General features: G+C 44.4%; 2 protein-coding genes across 3 annotated transcripts in view; one reads left to right on the forward strand and one right to left on the reverse strand.

Moving 5' to 3' along the window:
- On the forward strand, nt 1-10,547 carry VCF1 (VCP nuclear cofactor family member 1). 2 transcript variants are annotated; one of them, XM_075845837.1, is made up of 4 exons: nt 4-162; nt 2,300-2,454; nt 5,959-6,052; nt 7,426-10,547. In XM_075845837.1, the coding sequence occupies exons 2-4, from the start codon at nt 2,438-2,440 to the stop codon at nt 7,642-7,644; spliced, it is 330 nt and encodes a 109-aa protein (XP_075701952.1). In that variant the 5' UTR covers nt 4-162; nt 2,300-2,437; the 3' UTR covers nt 7,645-10,547. The 2 variants fall into 2 exon arrangements, with proteins under 2 accessions (XP_075701951.1, XP_075701952.1); XM_075845836.1 differs by lacking the exon at nt 2,300-2,454 and having other exon boundaries at nt 1-162.
- COG1 (component of oligomeric golgi complex 1) overlaps nt 10,513-22,943 on the reverse strand; it is a 21,623-nt gene continuing 9,192 nt past the window's right edge. The window contains exons 8-14 of the mRNA XM_075845835.1: nt 22,560-22,706; nt 21,774-21,935; nt 21,179-21,294; nt 20,964-21,072; nt 20,709-20,818; nt 18,400-18,475; nt 10,513-10,730 (exon numbers count right to left, since the gene is read on the reverse strand). Coding sequence (XP_075701950.1) covers nt 10,593-10,730; nt 18,400-18,475; nt 20,709-20,818; nt 20,964-21,072; nt 21,179-21,294; nt 21,774-21,935; nt 22,560-22,706 — 858 coding nt within the window. The 3' untranslated portion in view covers nt 10,513-10,592. The remainder of the gene's footprint in view (nt 10,731-18,399; nt 18,476-20,708; nt 20,819-20,963; nt 21,073-21,178; nt 21,295-21,773; nt 21,936-22,559; nt 22,707-22,943) is intronic.

Below are 22,943 nucleotides of genomic sequence, written 5' to 3' on the forward strand. Positions count from 1 at the left end.
GATGACGTCACAAGGGCCTGTATCCGGCTGAATCTACGGGTTGGAGCATGGAGCCCGGCGGGGGCATGAGAGCCTTAGTCAGCGTATGAGGAGTATGAGCTGGACGGAGGAAAGCCGGGGCAGCAGCACCCTCGAGGAGACAGAGCCAAGGAGAGACCGGAGGTAAGACGCCGAGAGGGCGGGGTGACGGTATGTCCGGGAAGACGGGGCGACGGTATGTCCGGGAAGACGGGGCGACGGTATGTCCGGGAAGACGGGGCTGCCTTTTGTATCGGCTTCTCCACACAGCAGCCCGTAGCATTGCGGCTGCTGTGGAACTACAAGTCGCAGAAGTCCCGGGCCATCTGCCTGTGGTTGTGAGGAAATGTTATTTTTCCGGGGTCAGTACGGGTATTGTGCCCTAAAGAGGAGATAGGTGGAAACGGGCACAAAAATGGGCACCCAAACGTATTGTGGGCGTCATAGAGTGGGCAACCCTATTTATGACACATAATGGAGAGCCACCAGTGGCTCTGGAGGACCTGGGCCGCCCCCACATATTACATGGTCAGCCATTGACTTGAATGGTCGCCGTGTAATACTATCTTTTACCTCCAGTGGGTGCTGCAGGTGAAATGTTTGTGCAGAGGCAGCAGTGATCGCCGGATCCTCGACATGCCAAATGTTACTGTTGTCATGATAACATCCTTAAAGGGTTAAATGAAAATGGATATGGGTTTTGGGTGTGAAAACTGCCAACAAAGTGGGCACACAACTGATTTTAATAGGTAACGGGCGACTTTGCTTTATCCTTGGGCCGGCAGTGTGAGGTAAGTGGCCGAAAAATACCCGTTGGCCCCCATTAACACTGCGTTTTTGACCTACGATTAATGTATACGCCAAATGTAGGCAGTAATGGAGCCTACTAGTGGTGCCCGTCACCCGGTATGGCATACGTTTCACTCTTGTGGCCTTTTCATGGCGTATAAGTTTAACAGGTGCCAATACTCTGGCGGATGCATTAGTCAAATATGGCAACATTCGTTTAATGGATACCTGTGACGTATGCCATACAGTGGCATGCGTCACCCATAGGCTCCCATGTTAACAAAATATATACCGCGTGTACGTTTTTTTTGCGGTATCTTATCGTATGGAGTAGCGTAGTATGTTCTGTTCTGGTATAACAGCCTGACTGAGGCGATATGGACACTTATTTCGGCCTAATTCTTATCGTATGTGCCGCGGGAACTTTCGTACATGCTAAATGTAGCGCCAAAAAATGTGAACAGTCTTACCTAGTCCGTCTCCTTTGGTGCCAGTTTTAATTCCCAGAGCAAGTTTGTGCTGGTCTCATCTGACTGCAGTGTGCCCGCAGTGTAAGATTAGTGGCCCAAAGGCATTTAACCCTTTTAGGGTATGTGCTCAAGGGTGGATCCACTGCGTATCCAACCTAGAACCCGATTTCAAAAACTGCACCAAATTATGGGTGGAATTTCCATTGTGGAAAACAGGGTTGGAAAAAAGCCAAATAATTACCAACCCCCCCGCCCCCCCCCCCCCCGGGGGTTTGCCGTTGCGACGCGTCCCTCTGTTTTCGGCGCCTCCTGGCATGACGCTGCAGCCCATGTGACAATCTGCAGCAGTCATCTGGGATGAAACGGGCTGCACAGAGATCAGGACGACGCGTGGCAATGCCTGGGGGGGTAGGTATTTGCATTTTTTTCCAACTCTGCTTGCTGTCAGTGCATGGAAATGTGAAAACCCTGTAGCGACCGAATACTTCTGAGCGTTTGCTACAATTCTATCCAGTCTATATAAACCTGTGAGATAAGCGGCCAGCCTGATACGCTTTACCCGCGCTGATACGTTATAGCAAACTATCAGGACGGATAAAGTTTGTCCTGCTGATTGTTCCCATTCACTGACATCAAGCGGAGATGCACCTGTTCACTACTGCGCCTCTCGAAGGAGAGCTGCCTTTTGCAGCAAGTTTCTATTTTGGGGTTTGGGGGGTTTGATATGGGGGAATCCCCTCTCTTACCTCCAGGTGTCCACAAGGGGCATATTGTAAGAAGTTGAGTACAGCCCCTCGTAAGCCTGCATGCGCACCCATATTATACATGGTGGGGGGTTCTAACATGACGTCCATATTGGGGGTTATCCTACGACCTGTATCTGTCATATCAGAAGATCACTTTTGGGTGGTGTTCCTCTTTTAAATTGGTGGTTCTCCTATTCTTGGGGTTGCTGTTTTTGGTGTTGCTTTGTGTATTTGTCTGATATTTTTATTTTTTTTCCTCCTTTTATATGTCTTTAGCCAGGACTAAGCAGCAGAGGTCTTACTGGAGAGCAGCGCACACACGGTCCCTTCCACTTATTTCCTGTGGGACAAACCCCCCACCCACTCCCCATTGTCAGTCAGAGGATCCCGGTACAGCCGGAGGCCAAAGGCCAGATGTTGCCTGACAGCAGGTCAGAAAACCAAATAATTGTGTGACTGCCTCTTTCATTTTGAATCGGTTTCTGGGAAAGCTGGGTGACTCATCACAGCCGTCATTATGGCTTCCACATTTGTAGTCATCCAGCTTTTTCTGCGTCCTGATCCGCAAATCTGCCAAGTTGTGCAACCGTAGACTATCTTCTCACATGTATTTTTATGTGACAGAAGGTGGAGTTCCCCTTTAAGCTCCGCTGTCTCTGCTTATTATAACCCTCCACTAATATAGTGATTCACTTCAGGGAACTTCTGAGTCATGGTTTTTATTTTTCAAGGACCTGAGACGAGGATAGAAACAGTCCACGTCCTGCACAGTGACATTATGGTCTCGGTTACACAGCAAGTATCCCTTAGCCGGGGGGGGGGGGGGGTTCTGCAATCTAAAACTACAAATCCCAGCATGCCGTGACTATCTATGGCTTCCAGGCCATGCTGGGACTTCATAGCAGCTGGGCTGGCCGGCCATGAGTTGTGTTGGGTCTTATGCTGGGACCCCAGGGATCACGAGACTAGGGCAGTTTTAGTGCGGTGGAGACACATTTATGCTCTCCCATTGGGTTTAGAAGGTCAGTGGGTCTTGGCAGCCGGACCCCCACTGATCAGCGTTCTAGAGTTAAGACGCCAACCTATCCGACATATCCTGACGTAAATGTCTTTTCGTCTGAATACCCCTTTAAGTCCATGCACTGGGGTATTGGGTGCGATCCGGCCAGGGGAAACATTTGACTGGAGTTTGTATGTTCTCCCTGTGTTTGTGTGGGTTTAATCCGGGTATACTGTGTGTGGGTGACTGATGGGAATGGTGGCAATGTCTGTCCAGCGCTCTGGAATATGTTGGCGATGTATAAAGAGCAGGAATAATTACGGCCGCCAGTTTTGGTAGCGTGATGACTAGTACCGCCCAGCGTGAGGTGCTGGTATAGTGGTGCTAGTTATGCTGTGTAATGTCATAAATCCAGTTGCTGGACACTAGAGAATGTTCCAGGGCAGACAAAGGCACTGGCATCACTCTGCCAACCTAGCAACATTTTCCGTGCTAGTGAAGGTACGGAAAACATGTTGATCAGAGATTACTGTGCGTAACTGGCTCTGCATTTCCATCTGGAGAGGGTCAGACTTGTTCTAGTGGATGTGATGGCATATACCAATCGTGCCTTCTGATGCCACCCTCATTTCAAGGGGTATTCTCATCTTATAAAGTGACGGCAAATCGCTAGGTTATGCCATCACTTTATGATTTAGGGGGTCTGACCTCTGGATCCTGAGAATGAAGGATCGCATCACAGGGAAAACGTAGGAGATGCAATGCTGAATCGGCACTGTGGCCCCTTTTTTATTTTCTGGAGCAGTGGGGGTCCGAGAGTTCAGACCCCTCACCGATCATGAAGTGATGGTATATCCTAGCGGTATGCCGTAACTTTATAAGATGGGAATACCCCTTTAAAGGCTACGTCCACCTCCACAACCTGTTTTGGCGTTGCTTCAATGATCTAAAATAAACCAACTTTGTAAATATTCTTGGTTAAAAGTATCTTGCTGTTTTATGTATACAGCTCCTATGCAGACCTGTGTGTCTCTATGGTTACAGACTACAAACGAACCTTGTGTGTAGTCTGACCTTGAAGTCTTGTTTTATTCCACTCCCTCAACAGGGGGATCAGACTACACACAGGATTTGTAGTCTGTAACCATGGAGACTAACCAGTTAATTCATTTTAGCTTCATCAGGGCACAACTAATGGGAGCCAAAAGGGCTAAAGCCACTTGTTTTAGCAATCTGTGAGGGTCCCAGGGGTTGAACCTACACCAACCATACACTTATGGAATATCCTATTGATATCCCCTAAATGTTAGTGGTTAGAAAATTGGTGTACCTCATCTGACGGCATCTATGATACTGCATCCAGAACAGCCTGGTTCCTTCCATTACAAGGTGCCGTTGTGCAATTATACGTTAAATGCACTTCAGACGGGCAGCAGATTGGCGCAGTTAATTGGCAGGATTCTGGAGCAGAGCAGGTGGTTTGTAAATCTGATAATCCCATGAGAAAATTAGTGTTTTACATTTGCAAGCGAGCAAAGTGTCTGGTGTGAAGACCCGGTCTAAACGGCTGATTCTCCGCTTTATAACGAGGCTTTACCTCTAGTGCGTGTGATATGCCAAGCAGCCATTTATGGCATATGCAGTGAATAAGCCATCAAATCTTAAAGACTTTGAACATGTTTGAAATTGTGTTTTTGGTTTTTTTTCTAAATAAAATTGTGTATCCGTGTGATTGGTGCACACAGGATCGAGCTTCTATCGATCACATCTAAGTTCATAACCTTGATGTGTGTCAGACACGTTAGTCCTGCGGACCTGACGGATTCAGGTATTAGTGAATGATACAGCTGCTCTGTATACAGGTTACAAAGCAGCTGCATCTGAAAAAGTTAAAATAATTTTTACTAAAATGTATTTGGGAAGTTGCACCATTCACACTGATGCACAATTTTATTTAAAGAAACAAACAAATGTATTTCAAAGGTGTAAATAGCCTTAAAGATGGGGATATCCCTGCTCTCCTATCTCTATCACATATATAATTAAAGAAGCTGTAGCACATAAATTACACATCAGTAATGAGCAGTGTAGCTGAGAATCCAGCACTGGGGTGAGATTACACTCACCAGGAAGCCACAGCAAGTCTGTGTCTTTCTCACTATGCTCTCCCCTCCCCTCTGCATAGACTTTTATGGACACTCTGTATGTGTCTCTTTCTCTGCTCCCCTCTTCGTAGACTTCTATGGGCAGTGTCCGTGTCCCTGCTTTTTCTGCTCTTGCTCCCTCTCCAAAGACTTCTATAGGCAGCATGTTTGTCTTTCCCTGCCAGCTCCCCCTCTCCCCTCTCCATAGACCTTCATGGGCAGCGTCTATGTCTTACTCCCTGCGCCTCTCTCCATAGACTACTATGGGCAGCATGTCTGCATCTCTCCCTGCTCCCCCATCCCTTATTAGAGTCTTTTATTGGCAGGCAGTGAAGAAACACCCCCACTTCCTGTAGTCTGTCTCCTCTCCTCTGTAACCAGGGACGGACATTGCTTGACAATAGGGGGTGGACAGCAGATAAAAAGGGAGACACCTAGTGGTAGTAACTTCACACAGAATTTGCATGGCTAAATCTACTAAATTTTAACAGTAAGTAAATTACAAAGTTGATCTATATCGGGTATATTATTAGACTAGCATAAGTTGCTTGAAACGTTAGTTATCCTTTTAAATAGGCAATATCAGAAGAAAGTTACAGGCCCAAAGCCCGAGGCAGCAGTAGTGACCGATTCTGATAACCTGTAACTTACTGATTTGTCAGGTGTAGTTATCATGGGGACCTTGTGGATCTAAATCTCCATATACATCGTGCTGCCTGTTTATATTACTGCTACATATTGCAGATTGTATTTATTCTTACTCGTGTAAACCTGTAATTCTGCATTTCTAGGAAGAGACGGAGAAATAATGATGTCTCCCAGCTCCCAGAGTCTAAACGGAACAATAGGAGCCCCACATTCCAGGACTGGGAGGCCGAGGCGGAGGTAAGTGTCCCCTGTCTGCTGGTAAATATAGTGACATGAGGACTCCAGCGATTCACCACCACGCACACAAATAGGCATGAAGTAGATGCATTCACCTACTGTTATCTTTATGGCATGAAGAGATGATAAAATAATGGTAGGGTTCCTTTAAGAATAGGGCTACGTTATTAAGGGCCTGTTCACATCAGCGTTGCTTTCCGTTGAGCGGTACCGTCGGGGGAACCCCTCGACGCAAAGGCAAACTGATACCTCGGCTTCCGTTTTCATCACCATTGATCTCAATGGCGACGGATACTTTTCTAAAGGTTTCCGTTTGTCACCGTTGTGAAAGGGTTCCGTTTCAACTGCGCTATAGATTACGTAAAAAAACCTGAACCCTTTCACAGCGGAACCCCTCAGCGCAAAGCTGATGTGCACAGGCCCTTAATCAGATTTTCTAAAAATCTATATTTGTGAAGAACAATGTTTTCTAGGTGTATAAATTGACGTCCATAGTCTTAAAACATATAAAAATAATATCCTCAGTGTAGGTCTGACTGATTGGACCCCCCTATATGAATCACACGTGATTGGCACATCCTATGGGGCGGTGCCCACAATGTGAACTCGATGAAGCTGACGGCATGTTGGTAAATGATTTATACAGCAACTCCTATTAAGTAAATGATTCACTGGCCCTAAATAGTTGTCCTTTCTAAAAATATCTTATGGAATTTTTTTCAGGTTTGTTCTTGATTTGTAGGATGACTAGTACAGGCCACATATGGGTACTATCCGTAGACAACAGGATCCGTGTTGGATATGTCAGGTTCTACATGAAGGTTGCCAAATTTTGGTGGCCCTCTTGTCAAGCTGCGAGGTCTTGTTAGTCATCATAGGGAACTAGCGATAGGGTCACTGATGGCTGCTCTTCCCCCAACGCCATGTCTGGCAATATCTACCATGTCGGTTATAATTTGCAAATCTCTAGTGTACAACCCTAAAAGTTAGTGTTCAACCCTTTAAAGAGCCTTGACGCATGACTGGGCTCTAGTTGGTTGCATGTAGGAAGGTATAGACATTGGCTTCTGGGGTAGCCACCTATAGGTGGCACTAGAGTGTGTTCTTCTGAAGGAAAGCTAATTTGCATACTTTTTTTTTCCCAGGGAGCACTGCTCTAAATGCTAGCTGGATCTCCACAAGGAGAATTGGCACCTTCTGAGAGATATGATTTGAATTAGATCCAATGTCTGGCTGTTGCGGGGAAAATATGAATGAATGGTTGAGTTGTTGTGTAGGTGGCATTGCATAACTGGAATCTGACTGGCTTGGCTGCTTAATATTGCACTCTATTACTAAAACTTTTGGTAATGTTTTGTATTGTTTTTCTTTAGTCTTCAGGGAGTGACAGCAGTAATAGTACCTTCAGCCTGGATCAAAGCAGTGGCTCAGAGAATCTACAGACAGTGGCCGGATCAGGCCCCACCACGCCACAGCCAGTCTCCGTCCCAGAGCAGTCGGCGCTAAATCAGGGACCCTATGTTCACATCAACCAGATCTTAAAAGAAGCGCACTTCTCAAGTCTACAACAGCGGGGTTGTCCCTCTTCCTGACCTGCCAGCCATGGATCCTAGACTGTCTTATGCCAATATTACAGCCCTCAGGTTGTTTCCAAACCAGTTGCCTGACGGCTTTTGTTCTATCGTTTCAAATCCATTACCCAAGGTAACAATTATCGTGCGCTCAACTCTGTCCCTTCCGGCTGCAGAGACTCCATCTTTTGTTGTATTTCTGTAAAAAGGTGAAGCCCTTTGGAGCAGGAAATCCTCGATGGTCTGAGATGCCGTCTTGCCGTGTGCATTTAGTTGTTGTGTAAAATTTAATTTGTATTTTTTTTTTTTTTTTTTTTTTTTCACCCTCATTTGAAAGGTGACCCTTTTATTAGCACTTTTTGGGGTATGTATATACACTAGCTTAGCTCCACCTCCATTTTTCAGATCGCAAAAGCAATGGATCAAAAGGCTTCTTGTCTTGGACCAGAGCTTTCATATCCAACGCCTCTTCTCTCCCTGCTTGGCAGAAGGGTCACCATGCTGAATCCTCAGCATACCATGGAGCTTATTTATTTAATTCCATGTAACCCCTGGTACCTTACAAAAGTCACTGTCAGGATGTGCTGATGGTATAAAGCTAAATTGCACCCCAATTTTGCCCAGAGCTTAATGTGGCACCTCTATAGATGGTAAAATAACCTGCGGTGTTGTGGCCGGGACAACATGACGCAGTAAGTGGTTGTCCTATGATTGATACCAAAGTAAAATGGTGTCATGGAGCCTGGGTCGTGCCTAATGTTCGCAATCTGTTCTAGATTCTCTGCTATTGCTCTGCTGTAGTAATGGGGGCCTCATCTCCCTATTTCGTTCTTTTACTGTTTGTTTTTTTTGTTTAATTTTTGATCAGGTCCTAAAGAAATCTACCAGGCTGTTCAGTTAAAGGGGGTATTCCCATTTCAGACACTCATGGCAATTCCACATCCTGGGTGTGGATCCCACCTGGTGAGGCGGCTGCCGCATTTAGGTGGAGAATGAATTGGGAAGAGGCCCCCACATGGGCGCAGCTCTCCCCGTTTACGTATATGGAAATCTGCATCTAACTTGTGGATACTCCGTAAATGTCTGAGATGGGAATATCCCTTTAATAGAGGATGGATAAATTGATGGTCCACTCCAAAAAAACAAACAAAAAAACTTCCAGCTAGCATGGGAAAATGACCCAAAAAGTAAGTTGCCGACAGCAAGTTTCTTGGTGCTTTGGCCACTTTTTAATTTGACTTAAAGGGGTTGTGCAGGATTAGAAAAACATGGCAACTCTCTTCCAAAGACAGTGCCATGTCTGTCCACAGGTTGTATGTGGTATTGCAGCAAAGTCCCTTTCATGTCAGTAAAGCAGAGCTGCAATACCAGACAACGATGGACAGGTGTGGTGCGGTTTTTGGTAGGACGCAGCCATGTTTTTCTAATCTTAGGCAATCCCTTTAAGGCCTCATGCACACGAGAGTCCCTGTCGCTCCATATTACGAAGTGGCAGGCACTCTCTGCCGCCACATGGTGCCTCCTCCTTGAGTCGGATCAAGTGCAGACATGTACAATACTCTTATTATAATGACCTTTCACAGAACCCCCATAGCATGGTAACGCAGTACTGTGAGCAGTAGCACCCGACTATGAATTGTCCGCCCTCATTGGGTATGCTTGATGTGACCGTATATTATTTAGGGGTTGTTCAGAATCCGAAAAACATGGCTATGTATTTTCCAAGAACAGTACCTAACCTGTCCATGGGCTGTCTGGTATTGGAGTTGTGCTCTACTGAAAGAATGGAGCTAAACTGCAATACCACACACGACCTGTAGACAGGTGTGGTGCTGTTTTCAGAAGATAGCAGCCATTTTTTTTCTGGTCCTGGACACCTTTCATTAAATAATCCCCATCGTGTTCATTCGCAGCACACTTCTCCTCGTCTTTGGTGCTACTTTGGTATTAAGCCATTTAACACCTCCTCCATGTATACGGAATACAACTTTGGTTTGGCTGAAGCAAAATGTAAAAGTTATTTTTGGAAATGAAGGATTGTGAGAGATGTATTTGAGTTGTTGTATTAGACTGCTTCTAACCTTAGGTTCATGTCTATGGATCCAAGGTGACTTGATATGGCCGCCAGACACCCACAGGGACTACTCCTTCCATAACATTAATCCGTATGGTGTATGTATTACTCTACACAGGCAAGGTATGGGGAGTAGAGGAAATTAAAGAGGAAAATGCCACCCAAAAGTGACTTATTATAGACGACGCACCCTTTGGAAATCTGCAGTGGTTCAAGCTCGTACTCCACGAATGTGATCTTATGACATTCATTTTTGGCTGACCTTGCCCTTTAAATGGGCATTGTCATAGCTGGGAATTTCAGTACCTTTTAGCTGCACTACTTGCAAATAATGTTTGGTAGGGTAAGAACTTATGTCTATGGGTGCCATCTTTTCAAGATGCGGTGGATAGATAAAAATCCAATCAGTTTCCTCCTCCACCAGGACAGTGTTGTGACTTTAACAATAACTTTATCTTCTAGTCCCTGCTCCTCATATTCGCCTTTGATACTGCATGGCTTGACTGTCCACATAGGACAATTGTATCCAGGGACAGTTAGAATATTAAATCAGGTAAGTTAGTGAAAGGCAATAGTAAAAAACATTGTGTTGTAAAGTTTGCAGGAGGGTGGATGTTTCAACCAAGAAAAGTGACAAAGTTGTAGAAGTTCTTTAGTTGTCTTATTACGTTAGAAGACTAGTGGTCCGGGCGCCAGGAGAACCCAGGATGCTTTACTTTTCCATGGCAATAGTTGTCTAAGAAGTTTTATATACCACAGCAACCGTATCTTATACCTGAATTATGAGGTGGAAATATAGGCAATACAAACTGGGATTGATGCACAATAAAGTTATTTAATTTGCTCAAAATTTGTCACAATGTGTCAGTTCTTGGAGGGGGGGGGGGGGGGGGTGTCACTTGGTCATGCTGGAAAGCCAGTCCAGTTTGAAGAGGGACGGGGCCGGAGTGTTGTCGTCTTGTGTTGCGAGATGTCTGAACAAGGAACCCGGTCTGAATGTGTCCTCTTCAGGTTGAGGGATGGTCAAGGGCATCTGCAAAAATCAAATATGGTTAAGAGCAATGGAGAAGGTCAGAGCGGACTCTGTTCATGTTTGATGTACGGTTAGCGTGTACGCCAGGAACGCTCCTGATGTACGCACTATGCTTTGCTTCACACGGCCCGTGAGATGCGGCTCGTATGTCTGGCATGTTTCCCGGACCGATTCCTGTTCAGGGAGCCAGACTCCTAGCCTCAATCACCCGTGTGCGGAGAGTCACTGCCTTCCTGTGGGAATACTGTCCCGTACTGTTACGTTTTCAGTATGGGATAGTAGTGACTCTGTCATGGATGGCCATGATGCTAGGAGTCCGGCTACATGAACAGTGTTCGGTCCAGGAAGTTTGGACGGTAAGCTGTCTGTATCTCGAACCAAACGTGGCCATGTGAAGGAACCCTTAAAGAGGCTCTGTCACCACATAAGTGCCCTATCTCCTACATAAGATCGGCGCTGTAACGTAGGTGATGGCAATGCTTTTTATTCCTAAAACTATCTATTTTTACCACTTTGAGCGATTTTTATTTTTTAGCTTTATTCTAATTAGTTTCTTAATGCCCAAGTGGGCGTGTTTTTACTTTAGACCAAGTGGGCGTTGTACAGAGGAGTGTATGACGCTGACCAATCAGTCATGCACTTCTCTCCATTCATTTACACTGCACTAGCGATTAGTTATATGCAGCTACAAAGACTAACTTACTGCAGTGTCCTGACAATGAATAGACATTACCTCTAGCCAGGACGTGATGTTTATTCAGAATCCTGACATGTCTGAATCTTTTCAGCAAGGCAAACGTAATATCGTTTACATCGTAATCTCACGAGATTACATTTGCCTTGCTGGAAATCTCACAGAAAAGATTCAGACGTGTCAGGATTCTGAATACACGTCACGTCCTGGCTGGAGGTGATGTATAATCATTATCAGGACATTGCAGTAGTATTAGTGTTTGTGTATGTAGCTGAACATAGCTATATCGCTAGTGCAGTGTAAATGAATGGAGAGGAGTGTATGACGCTGATTGGTCACTGATTGGTCAGCATCATACACTCCTGTACAACTCCCACTTGGTCTAAAGTAAAAACACGCCCACTTGGGCATTAAGAAACGAATTGAGCAATTTTTAGGGTATGTGCACATGCTAGCTGCCTTTTACGTTTGAAATTAGACTGTTTTCAGGAGAAAACAGCTGCGTCGTTTCAGACGTAAAAGCTCCTCCTCGCATTATGCGAGGCGTCTGACGCTCGTAAATCTTGAGCTGCTCTTCATTGACTTCAATGAAAAACGGCTCAAATTAAGTTTCAAAGAAGTGTCCTGCACTTCTTTGACGAGGCAGTCAATTTACGCGTCGTCGTTTGACAGCTGTCAAACGAAACCGTGTAAATGACAGGTAGTCGGCAAACCCATTCAAATGAATTGGCAGATGTTTGCCGACATATTGTAGCTGTATTTTCAGGCGTAAATCGAGGCATAATACGCCTCGTTTACGCCTGAAAATAGGTTGTATGAACCCAGCCTTCGCAGTGCTTTTTATTTAGGAAACACCGTCACCTACATTATAGCGCTGATCTCCTTATGTAGGTGTCAGGGCACTTATGTCGTGACAGAATCTCTTTAACTTGTCCATAGGGCTCCATTAGTTCAATGGAGGCTTAGTCTCATTCAAGCTGGTATTTTTTTTTTTTAAAAGTAGACCGCTATTCCGTACAACAGAATTCCACAAAAAGTCTACCACGCAGTCTATGGGTGATGTATGGCATACGCCACATGCCTCAGTTTATCGTACACGTCATGAGCTTTTAAAGACATACGGTAAATGAATTCCTTATCAGTGGCATCGTCACCCATAGGATATAATAGGATCGTTTTAATGTGAAGTCGTGATGTATACATTTAACGTATGTGGGTGACAGATGCCACGGTCCAGCATCAGTCACAGCCTATGTTTAATACAGGTCTGTAACCTTCACTATTCCAGCTGTTGTGAAACTACAATTCCCAGCATGCCCTAATAGCCTTTGGCAGGTCAGTGCAGACTGGGAGTTGTAGTTACAGGACAGCTGAAGTGCTGACCCCTGATTTAACATCGGGAACTTTTCCTGGCGTAAATCTGCTAAACATAGGCAAAACAAAAACACGTGATGTGAACATAGCTTCACTGACAACATAGACCAGGGGGAGATTTGGGAAAAGTAGGGGAGTTGCCCACAGCAACCAATCAGGTTTCTCTAACTTTCAAAAGGGGTTGCAATCTGATTGGTGGCAATGTGCACCAGTTTAGATACATTTCCCCCAACGTCCTACGATCTAACCGCACACAGCAAACTCATGCAGCTCTCCCAGAGGTGGCACCCTCACCAATCAGCCACTGGATATGCCATCCCTCGCTGTAAGTCTATACTATGAAAAATTCATTCTGGCTGATTTGATAATCTACTCAATTGGTTATAGAATTTCAGTCTATAAAATCCCATAATTAACCCCTATCCGCACCAGGACGTAACTGTACGTCGTTGCAGGAAGTTACTTCCCGCACGAGGACGTACAGTTACTGAGTTAATCCCGGTGCACACTGTCGGCGACAGTGTGCACCGGGAACCAGGAGGTCAGCTGTCGCCGACAGCTGACACGCCCCTCTTGCCGGCCAGCGGTCCTTTGCCGCTGATTTCGGCGCATTAACCCCTTAAATTCGGCGATCGGGTGCAATCGCCGAATTTTAGGGGTTTCTAACATATCGGCAGACCCCCGTCCGAAATCGCGGGGTCTGCCGATAGTTAGTATGGCAAACGGAAGCCAAACAATGGCTTCCGGGTCTGCCATGGACAGAAGCCCATCAGGACCAACCTTCGGCTGGTCCTGATAGGCTTCCTGTCAGAGTGACAGAAAGTCACTGTGCCGTTCCCGATGCACACTGTCGGCGACAGTGTGCATCGGGAACTTGGAGATCAGCTGTCCCCGACAGCTGACACTCTCTAGTGTTGCCGATCAGCGGCTCATCGCCGCTGATTTCGGCAATTAACCCGTTACATGCGGGGCTCGATTGCGATCTCCGCATGTAGCGGGTTTGTAGCGCATCAGCAGCCCCCATGCAATCGTGGGGGCTTCTGATGCTTGTGATGGCACCTGGGGGCCAGACAACGGCCCCCAGGTCTGCCATGTATGTCAGCCTATGAGGATCAGCCTCTGCTGATCCTCGTAGACCAACTGTCAGAGTGACTGTGACGTCACACTGACAGTTGGAATACATTACACTACCTAGGTAGTATAATGTATTCTAGCAGCGATCAGAGCTGCAGGTCAAAAAAAGAAAGTGTAAAAAGTAAAAAAAAAAGTTAATAAACAAAAATATAAAGTGTAAAAAAAAGTTAATAAAAATGTTTTATAAAAGTGTAAAAATAAAAGGTTTTGTTTTCCTATAATAAGTCATTTATTATAGGGAAAAAATGAAAACGTTAAAAAAAAGTACACATATTTGGTATCGCCGCGTTCGTAACGACCCAATCTATGAAACTATAATGTTAATTTTTCCGCACGGTGAACGCCGCAAACAAAATAAACTGAAAACGGTCAGCATCGCTATTTTTTGGTCACCACCCCTCCCAAGATATAGAATAAAAAGTGATCAAAAAGTTGCATTTACCCCAAAATGGTACCAATGAAAACTACAACCCGTCCCGCAAAAAACAAGACCTCCCACAGCTTTTTTGACGAAAAAATAAAAAAGTTACGGCTCAGAATAGCGTGTCCCAGAAAATAAATTATTTTATAGAAACTTCATTTTATTGTGCAAACGCTGCAAAACTTAAAAAAAACTATACACATATGGTATCGGCGTAATCGTACCGACCGGCAGAATAAATTAAAACGTAATTTATTGCGCACGGTGAACGCTGTAATAAATAAAGAATTTAAAGCGCCAAAATCGCTGTTTTTTGGTCACCCTAGCTCTAAAAAAGATCCTGAGGGGCCAAAATGCTCACTATACCCCTAGAAAAATTCCTTGAGGGGTGTAGATTCCAAAATAGGGTGACTTTTGGGGGGTTTCCACTGTTTTGGTCCCTCCGGGGCGTTGCAAACCCGACATGGCACTGAAAACCAATCCAGCAAAATCTGCTTCAAAAAATCCAAAAGGCGCTCCTTCCTTCTGATCCCTGCTGTGGGTCCAAACATCAGTTTACGACCACATATGGGGTATTGCCGTAATCGGGAGAAATTGCTTTACAAATGTTGGGTGGCTTTTTCTCCTTTATTCCTTGTAAAAATGAAAAAATTCTATGTTTCCACAGAAAAATAGGTGATTTTCATCTTCACAGACTAATTCCACTAAAGTCTGCAAAAAAACTGTGGGGTCAAAATGCTAACTATACCCCTAGAAAAATGCCTTGAGGGGTGTAGTTTCCAAAATGGGGTCACTTTGGGGGGGTTTCGGCTGTTTAGGTACCACAAGACCTCCTCAAACCTGACATGGTGCCTAAAATATATTCCTAAAAAAAGGAGGCCCCGAAATCCACTAGGTGCTCCTTTGCTTCTGAAGCCTGTGTTTCAGTCCATTACCATACTAGGGCCACATGTTGGATATTTCTAAAATCTGCAGAATCTGGGCAATAAATATTGAGTTGCGTTTCTCTGGTAAAACCTTCTGTGTTACAGATTTTTTTTTATTACAAATGAATTTCGGCAAAAAAAATGAAATTTGTAAATTTCACCTCTACTTTGCCTTAATTCCTGTGAAACGCCTAAAGGGTTAAAATATTTTCTGAATGTGGTTTTGAATACCTTGAGGGGTACAGTTTTCAAAATGGGGTGATTTATGGGGACTTTCTAATATATAAGGCCCTCAAAGCAACTTCAGAACTGAACTGGTCCCTGAAAAAATAGCCTTTTGAAATTTTATTGAAAATATGAGAAATTGCTGCTAAAGTTCTAAGCCTCGTAACGTCCTCGAAAAATAAAAGTACGTGAAAAAAAATGATGCAAACATAAAGTAGACATATAGGAAATGGTAACTAGTAACTATTTTGTGTGGTATTACTATCTGTTTCACAAGCAAATACATTTAAGTTTAGAAAAATGCAAATTTTTGCAAATTTTTGCTAAAATTTGAAGTTTTTCACAAATAAATATTGAATTTATCGACCAAATTTTTTCACTAACATAAAGTACAATATGTCACGAGAAAACAATCTCAGAATCGCTTGGATAGGTAAAAGCATTCCGGAGTTATTACCACATAAAGTGACACATGTCAGATTTGAAAAAATAGGCTGTGTCCTGAAGGCCAAAACAGGCTGTGTCCTAAAGGGGTTAAAAGGTGTAACCCTTACACAGTTTACAACAGCAGGGTTGCTTCTCTTCCTGACCTGCCAGCCATGAACAAAGAGCTATACTCTACCTATAAAGCAGATCAGTTAGATCCAGTATTATACTGCAGAGCTGCATTCATGATTCTGCTGGCTTTAAGAAAACTGCCAGTAGTTCCTGCTTGTTCAGGGTCTGTATAAGTTGTAGGCTTTAGTCAGCCATCTGTAACGTGGCCACATTCTAAAGACATTTCAGCCATGGAGACTAACTGCATTATAGATACCTATACTAATACAGTTTGTTTATTAAACTCAGTCGGGCTGAGACTTCTTACTGTATGAATGAGGCCTAACTCTGGTAATCCAATGTAGAAAAAAAAACAAAAACGTAGTGAAACAGAGAATTGCATTATAGAAGCTTAACAAAGCTTGCAAACTCTTTTGGAAACCATCAAGTAGAGAGGACTTGTGAATGCAGCTCTGGAGGATTATACAGGCTAACTCAGGCTAAGTAGTGTAAGTACACAGTGACTCCACCAGCAGAATAGTGAGTGCAGATCTGGAGTATAATACCAGATGTAACTCAGGATCAGTACAGGATATGTAATGTATGTACACAATGACTCCACCAGCAGAATAGTGAGTGCAGCTCTGGAGTGTAAATTTGCATAAAATGTCAATTTGTATCTAAACAAAAAAAAAAAGTGCTAATCTAAGTTCAAATTTGCAACCATTTGTTTTCCTCGCTCGAACACATCTTAAAATTAAGCAAATGATTTCTATGGCTCCTATACAGATCGGTGTCTCCATGGTAGCAGGCAACAAGCAAACCCTGTGTAGTCTCCTGCAGTCACTCCCTTTCATCTGCCCCCTACTGCCTAAACATACATTAGGTTCAGAAGTTGGAGGTTAGACAGAAGGTGAGTATTACTGCAGGATCAGACTACACAGGGATTTCTTGTTGTCTGTTACCTTGGAGATACATTTATGCATACCAGCTGTAGACAATAGGACATTTTTAATGAAATCTATGTGCTACGTTTCTTTATTTCTCACTCTAGATACAGAAGAGCAATAATAGCAACCACAGTAATCCCCTCCCCCGCTCTTCGCGATACGTTGACATATTTTGACGTCTGTGTTAAACGCTGGCAGATCAAACAACGTGCATTTAAGTAAATGGTATTCACTGCAAGACACATCAAAAGCAAACCGTTCAGCAGCTTACACATCACGGATACCCGGCTGCAGCGCGTGTGTTTCTAGAGCAGGATATGGCTCGCTAACAGCTAGAAGTCAATTTACAGGAATTAAAAACACGATTGTGAAATGAAACCAGTTTGTCAGAAAGCAAATTGGCAGATGCGGCAATGAAGAGCAGGGTAAACATTGTATATATGGATCAAGATTAACCCTGCGTTAGTGTAAAGAAAATTAACCATAGAATAGTCGTCTCAATCTGTTGCTTTCCCGCTGTTGCAAAATTACAACTCCCAGCATTCCATAGTAATTTTGCAAGAGCTGGAGTACCATAAGTTAAGTGTCCGCAGCCTTGTCACATATAGAGGGGAGATATAGATATAAACATTAATATATTAAACAGGTTTTATTATATTAGAAAAAAACCGATAGCTTATTTCTGAAACAGTGCCACTCTCGTCCATAGGCCATATCTGGTATTACAGTATTTAAGTTAAAGGAACTAAGGGATGACCCCCTCCCATAGCAAATTCTCTGTGGCCACCTGATCCCATGAAACTAGAAGTTAGTGGATGTACAACATGCTCCAGGGTGTCGGCAGCCAGGCCCCCCCCCCACATCTACTCCTCATGAGGGGCTTGTCCTTGGTAGAGATTAGTGGTCTACATGTTTACTATGTATGTATTTTAAGGGGTATTCCCATCTAGGACATTTATGGCATATCCATGGGATTAGATGCAAGTCCCAGCAGGCTCGGCCCAATAGAGAGGGTTATTCCAATCTAAGACCTTAAATGTGCCATAAGTGACTGATAGATATGGGTGCCCACCATCACATCCAGGCAGAGAGTCAATGGAGATATGTGCGAGGCTCAGTCATGGGATATGCCATAAATGTCTTAGATGGGAAGACAACTTTCTCCGGCTATATATTACAGTCATCTTAATGGAATGATGCAGTGGTAGATAATTTTGGCCACATAACAGCCCCCAGATAGCAAGTATTACAAGCTATAGAGGGTGCAGTATCAGGTCTCAGCCGCGCTGATAGGAGGGTGTACAGCGACTTCTCTAATAATGCACGAGACCGACTGATTCTATGTATTACAGACGGCAGGGGGGGGGGGGGGGGAAGTAATATTTTCCAGTGTTCCCGTATAACTCACCTGCATTTTCACATCTTCCACAGTCCTGCTCTTTGACTTTCGGGAACTAGACATACTGAGGGGGAGCAGCCCGAACCTAAAAGAACAACGAAGCCAAGAAATTAGAATTTGGCTACTGGGATTATGGTGCCAGCTTGCCCACAGGCACAATAACCTTGTTATAGATTTGGTTCTGTAAGTTTGGTTTACTAGAAAGGTGGGGTGTTACGTCTGGAATACGTGGGCTAGATTGCGGCTGCGTGTAACTGACCTGAAGGCCCTGCTGCAAACCAACAATTAGATTGTCGTCTAGCCCTAGGAAATCTTCAGACCATAAATATGACCGTGTGAATGTGTTATAGACAATCAAATTGTTGGTTTGCGGCAGAGCCTTCAGGTCAGTTACACGCAGCCGCAATCTAGCCCACGTATTCCAGACGTAACACCCCACCGTTCTAGTAAACCAAACTTACAGAACCAAAGGGTTCTATGGCGATCCGGGGTTTGTAGCTGTAATAGGTTAACCCCTTAAAGACGTGGCCTCTTTTGGCCTTCAGGAAGAAGCAACTTTTTTTGGTTCTTTATCGCATTCCAAAAACCAGAACTTTTGTATTTTTCGGTCAACATTTTTGCAGAACGAATTGTATTTTTTAATGGTACTATTGTGGGGTAACTTATATTATTGTTTTATTAAGGGGGGGATGGAAAAAGACAGCAATTCTTCAGCCATTGATTTCTGGATTTTGTTTTTACAGCGTTCACGGTGTGGTAACCCCTAAATGACCAGGCCTATTTTGGCCTTCATGTCCAAGCATTCATTTTTCTCATCTTCACGTTATTTTTCTGTCAACACAGGCGTATGAGGGCTTGTTTTTTGCGGGACGAGTTGTTTTTCAATGGCACCATTTTTTGGTGCATACATTATATTGATTAACTTTTTTGGGGGAAGGGAATTGAAAAAAACCGCTATTCCTGCATTGTTTTTTGCACTATACGTTTACTATGCGGCATAAATAACATGTTACCTTTATTCTATGGGTCGGTACGATTACGACGATACCACATATGTATAGGATTTTTATGTTTTCCTACGTTTGCACAATAAGAAACTTTTTAAACAAAAATACATTTTTGCATAACCGCATTCCAAGAGCCGCAACGTATTATTTTTCCGTTGATATCGCCATATGAGGGCTTGTTTTTTTGCGGGACAAGGTAGTTTATCATTAATATTTTGGGATGCATGGGACTTATTGATTAACTTATATTTTCTGGGTGGGGGAATGGAGAAAAAAAAGCAAAAAGTGTAAAACGGACAGGCTATCTATTAGGCCGTGTTAGATCTCCGGCTGCCATGGCAACCCGTTGGCTGCCGGCGATCGCATTTGCGGGCCGCCGATGGGTGACAGAGGGAGCTCCCTCCCTCTCTCAATAGATTTAAATGCCGCGGTCGCTATTGACCACAGCATTTAATGTGTTAAATGACTGAGATTGAAGGATTCTTCAATCTCGGCCATTGCAGCGGGAGCCTGGCTGTCAGTCACAGCTGGGCTCCTGCGGCGATCGTGCGGGCACAGCTTCTGTGCCCACATGATCTCCATCACGTACATGCACGTTGGAATGCGCGACCAGGCTGCATTCTCCGACGTTATTAAGGGGGGAATGGAAAAAGACAGCAATTCTTCAGCCATTGATTTCTGGGTTTTGTTTTTACAGCGTTCATGGTGCGGTATAATTGACATGAAAAAAAAAACAACATTTTTACGTGAGGGCTGAGTTGACGTTTTCATGGTTCTATTTTGGGTTCATTCGACTTTTTGATCGCTTTTTATGGGGAACGTATGAGCCGGACTGCTAATAGGGCCTAACTGGTTAACAAATGGGGAGCCCTCTCCCTCTAACTACTAAGATGCCGCTGTCGGCATTGATCCGTCGCTATGCCGCACATTTATGTAATTTTGCAGAAGCGACAGTTCCTATGACGTAAATGTACGTCTTGGGGCGGAGGGGGTAAAAGAGGTTTTTGCAGTCACGTGCATATAGGATAGGCTATAAATGTGTGATAGGTAGAGGTACAACCGCTGGGAGGTGCCCATTCCCAGAACACGTGCATAGACGTCTCGTCTGAGAAGATCCAAGGTGGCCCCAGCGGTCAGACCCCCACCAGTCATCCAGCATATATCTAGTAGAATATACTGCGTCGCACAGCGAACTGCAAAACCGTCACAACGTTTTCTGTTAGTTGTCCCCGAATCTAACGTGAGACATCTAGAAACCATTCGATCCCATAGACGTCCATTCACACAGCACAATATAATGGAGGAAATTACCGTATCTGGCTGGAGGCCAATGGCAGGACATTGTGTGTCTCCTGGACCCCAAGGGTGGAACTTCTGCTGGTGAACTGGTTTTCCGCTCCTGTCAGTAACCCAAATAAGACCTGCAAGGAACCAGAATCGGGATACCTACTAAGTGTCCATTGTATCATTTAACGCAATTTCTGCATACTGTCCGTTTGATAATCCGGTCCAAATAATGTCGGATAAAAGGAGTTTTCCTCTACATACAACATGCTGGGCACTTACGGAGGTCCTCTGTGCCAGCCGGTTTAAATTGACATTCAAATGTGGGGTGAAGACGTCCAAATCGAATGGATCAATGCAGCTCTCTAATCGATCCGCCACCTGCTGAATCCTGCAACAAAACACCATTCTAGTGAGGATCAGACAAGCAGTGTAATGATTTTTTTTCTCTGTACCAAGGAATCCTATGACAAAGCTTCCTGTCAACAGCAACATACCTGGAGTCTGGCTTAGTTTTACCATCTTCTGCGCGGGAGCTGAGGACTAGGCACAGGTAACGGAGGTCAAAGAGCATCTGCAGAGCTCTGGTCTGAGTGACACAATTTGACGATTTCTGCCAAAACAAAACCAAGAGTTGTTGTACAGGCACAGCTGCCCTTACAAATGTGTATAAATAATGGAAGGGATGCATGTGATCGCAGGTGCCACGTGGCCTCTTTATTGTGCTGATCGGCAGGGGTCCCGGTAGTCAGGTCTCTAAAGCAGACCATAGGCCAACACCTATCTAATCCGATGTCCTTATAAACATATATACATCGTGGGATAAGTGGTTGCCAGACACATATGATGCCGCTTATCACCCGGGAACATAAGAGTGGTGTTGACCATAAAATCTGATGACAATCTGTCTCCTAGCGTATGCCGTCAGGGGACAGTCAGGCTGCCCTTCCCCCAACATTAGACTGGCATTGGATCCCATCCACGAACCGCTGTCTAACGAATAGAATTACATTTTTAGACACAATGAGCTTCGATTATATTTTCTAATTTTTTTAAATACGAAAAAACAATTTGCATATCAGCAGCCTTTACCTTTCCCAAATCTTCTTGGCAAAGCTTCTCATACGCACTGAGCACTTCATCCAGGCAACTCCTCAGTAATTCCTGCAGGGTCACTTTGGGTAGTGCGTGCCCCCCAACATGGTTGACTGCTTGGCACAGGTTAAACAGAAGTGACTGCACGTACCAGGAACACTGCAAAATAAGGGGGGGGGACATGCTGTAGCGAGTATTGGTAAAGTCACCAATCACAATGCTGGCACTGAACCCATCACTTACTGGTTCATCCCCGTAGTCACTGCCACTAGAGGATGTATCCAACTGAAAAGGACACGCAGGAGGAGAATATGTAATTTCCAGTTGGATCCAAGTACAGTACACAGCCTCGTGATAATGCCAATTTATTAACCCCTTCCTGACACATTAGGCCCCCAGCTGCCATAACAACCCGTTGACACCTCGTAATTGCGTTGCAGGAGCGCCTTGGGGGTGACAGGGAGCTCCCCTCTCTCTCTCACTGCTTAGATGCTGTGCTAGCTCTTGCCCACAGCATCTAAGGGGTTAAATAGCCGGGTTTAGAGTTTTCTCCGATCCCAGCCGTAAGAGCAGGGAGTCAGCCATAGTATATAATGGACACCCACAGTGTATGGAGTAGCCTGAGCCCCTGAGCCTGCTCCATACATACCTACGGCGGAGATCGGGAAGGGGTTAATGTATTAATCCATTACATCCCTATGGGTTTTTTTCATCCCATTTGTATATATATATATTTTTTTTTTCGTTCATTATACAATAATGAGACTAAATAGAAAAACCCACCTGTCCAGGGAGTCGGATCTTTGACGCTACGCTGATCCCGGCTTCAGTTTCTTCCTGAATCTCTATTTCATCCCACTGGGTGGCAGTAGCGAGCGCTGAACCGGCCGTGTTCTGCAGCATGGGATTTGTAAAGGAATGCACCAAGTGCTGTGAAAAATTAAGAGGTTAAAGTGAAAGATGTTATTCAAGGAAAAGAGAACCAGCTGCCAGTCTCTGGGAGCTAAAAAAAACAAAACAATCAGCAGCACAAATCTCTCCTGCCCTGAAATTTGCTACAATGTATCAGTGCAGGCAAAATGTATTCTACTTCGGAACTGCACTCAGTATTCTGCGGTTGGATTAACGGTGTATATACACTACATTACTTATGTACTGATCCAGAGC

The sequence above is a fragment of the Rhinoderma darwinii genome, chromosome 13 (genome assembly GCF_050947455.1).
Source record: "Rhinoderma darwinii isolate aRhiDar2 chromosome 13, aRhiDar2.hap1, whole genome shotgun sequence".
Taxonomy (NCBI): domain Eukaryota; kingdom Metazoa; phylum Chordata; class Amphibia; order Anura; family Rhinodermatidae; genus Rhinoderma; species Rhinoderma darwinii.